Consider the following 2,181-nt stretch of genomic DNA (forward strand, 5'->3'; position numbering starts at 1 on the left):
ACGGCGGGGCCGTGGGCTGTCGGGTGCGACTCGGGATGCGTCTGCAGCGCGGGGCACGCTGCGTGCTCGATCAGCCCCGGGCCTGCGGGTCTCCCCAGCGGCGGGAGAGCGGGCCCGGGAGCTGTTGGGCCGGGCCGACTCACACGGTGGCCACGCCCCGATGAGTGAGGTACAGCCATGGGACGCGCAGGGTGGTACTGGCCCCGCTGGAGTCTTCCGGTTTGGCCCTCTGCCTCTGGGTGTGGGTGAGCAGGGGGAAGCCTCCTCTAGTGGGAGTAGGGCCAGGGATCACCCCAGCCCTTCTCCGGTGGGGGGTCAGGTCGCGCCACCGAGACCAGGAGAGGGTACGGACCACATGACTACTGTGCAGCGTATCAGGGCGGCAGTCATGCAGTCCACTACTGACGAGCAGGGGATGGGCCCAGGCATTGTACCTGAGGCTGGCCCCGCGTACCAGGGGGAGGATGGGTCTGAGGCTGACTTTGTGGACTGTGATCCATGAGGATCCTAGCTTGGAACTGTAGGGGGGCAGCCAAGCCGTCCTTCATGTCTTCTTTCAAACGGTTAGTGCAAATTCAGTGCCCAGAGATCTGTGTCATTAGTGAGACCCGGCTATCTGGTGAGGGACTTGCACGTCTGAGACGACGTCTGGGGAGGGACTGGGAGACATACGCAGTCGAGTCCCAGGGGTTGTCGGGAGGTATCTTGCTCCTGTGGAGGCGTGGGGTGGCGACCTTTGATGTCTTCCATAACTGCTCTCAACAGGTAGTTATGGTCGTATCGGCACCTGATGCTCCTCCGTGGGTTTTGTGTGGGGTGTATGCGAGCACGAATCACAGGGTCAGGAGAGTCCTCTGGCAGGAGATTGCCAGTCTCATTGCCCAGGGTGTCCCGACAGTTGTAGTTGGTGACTTCAATTGCATCCTGAGTTCGGGTGACAAAAGGGGAGGGGCAGCCTTCACGGATAAAGTGGACAGGAGGGAGTTCCGTGACTTTGTGTCACGCACGGGCCTGGTGGACTTAGGTTACTCAGGACCTCAGTTTACTTGGTGCAATAATCAGCTTGGCAGTGCTAGGGTTTGGGAGCGTCTGGACAGGGCCTTTGCGTCCCCAGACTGGTTTCTTCTCTTTCCTACCTGCAGGGTCACTCACTTACCTCGGATCGCCTCGGACCACTGCCCCTTGCTGATTTCTACATCGCTGGGACCCAGGCATCACAGCCCCTTCCGCTTTGAGAAGGTCTGGCTATCGTACCCCCAGTCCTGGGATATTGTACGTGATGCATGGCGCCTCCCGGTGCGTGGAGACGCTATGCACCGGGTGTCGCGTAAACTAGAGTTGGCCAAGAGGCGTCTCCGGCGATGGAACCGCGAGGTTGTGGGCGATATCTTCCGGAGAGTGGAGGGGGTTGAGGCCGCGATCTCCGAGTTGCAGTCGAGAGAAGATTTGGAAGGCATGCTTTCGACGAGCGATACGGGTGACCTTCGGGGGTTTCTAGCGACTCACCACTCCCTCCTACGACAGCACGAGATCTTCTGGCGTCAGAAATCTCGTGTCTAGTGGGTGCGTGAGGGTGACCGCAATACTAGTTTCTTCCACCGGACTACGATTATTCGGAGGCAGCGGAGCACGATTCACTCGTTGCGAGATAGGTCGGGATATCGGGTGGAAGGCGAGCCCTCCATTCGTCAGATCTTGTTGGATTTCTTCCGCACCAGATGGACGGAGGAGGAGGAGTCCGACGATAGCGACCCCATCCCTCCGCGGATGGATGTGAGGATCGAGGATGATGAGAACACAGCCCTGGTCCGACCGGTGTCGGCACAGGAGGTACAGGAGGCAGTCTGGGCTTTGGCTCCAGACAAGGCTCCGGGACCAGATGGGTTTCCCCCGTTCTTCTTTCGACGATATTGGGGTATTATTCAGACAGCAGTGGTTGAGGCCATTCAGTGCTTCTTCTCCCAGGCAGTGATGCCAGGGGATTGGAAGGCTACCTTCATCACGCTCATTCCGAAGCGTCAGGAGGCGACCGAGCCCTGCCACTTCAGACCCATTAGCTTGTGCACTACCTTGTACAAGGTAGTGGCCAGAATTATGGTTCGGAGGATGAAGCCCCTTCTGCCTGGTATCATTAGTCAGGAGCAGGGGGCGTTTATAGCTGGCAGAAACATCTCCCATAAT

At 58.9% G+C, this 2,181-nt stretch overlaps 1 protein-coding gene across 1 annotated transcript; it reads left to right on the forward strand.

Moving 5' to 3' along the window:
* The first annotated feature begins 498 nt into the window (after window positions 1–498).
* LOC120104467 lies at window positions 499–1,560 on the forward strand. The gene has a single exon (XM_039115667.1). It carries the CDS (start codon window positions 499–501, stop codon window positions 1,558–1,560), a length of 1,062 nt encoding a protein of 353 aa, XP_038971595.1.
* Window positions 1,561–2,181: the final 621 nt, after the last annotated feature.

The sequence above is a fragment of the Phoenix dactylifera genome, chromosome 18, assembly GCF_009389715.1.
Source record: "Phoenix dactylifera cultivar Barhee BC4 chromosome 18, palm_55x_up_171113_PBpolish2nd_filt_p, whole genome shotgun sequence".
Taxonomy (NCBI): Eukaryota; Viridiplantae; Streptophyta; class Magnoliopsida; order Arecales; family Arecaceae; genus Phoenix; species Phoenix dactylifera.

What these genes read in the sequence shown, in the direction of transcription:
- LOC120104467 (XM_039115667.1), top strand. Translation starts at nt 499, where the DNA reads ATGAGGATCCTAGCTTGGAACTGTAGGGGGGCAGCCAAGCCGTCCTTC.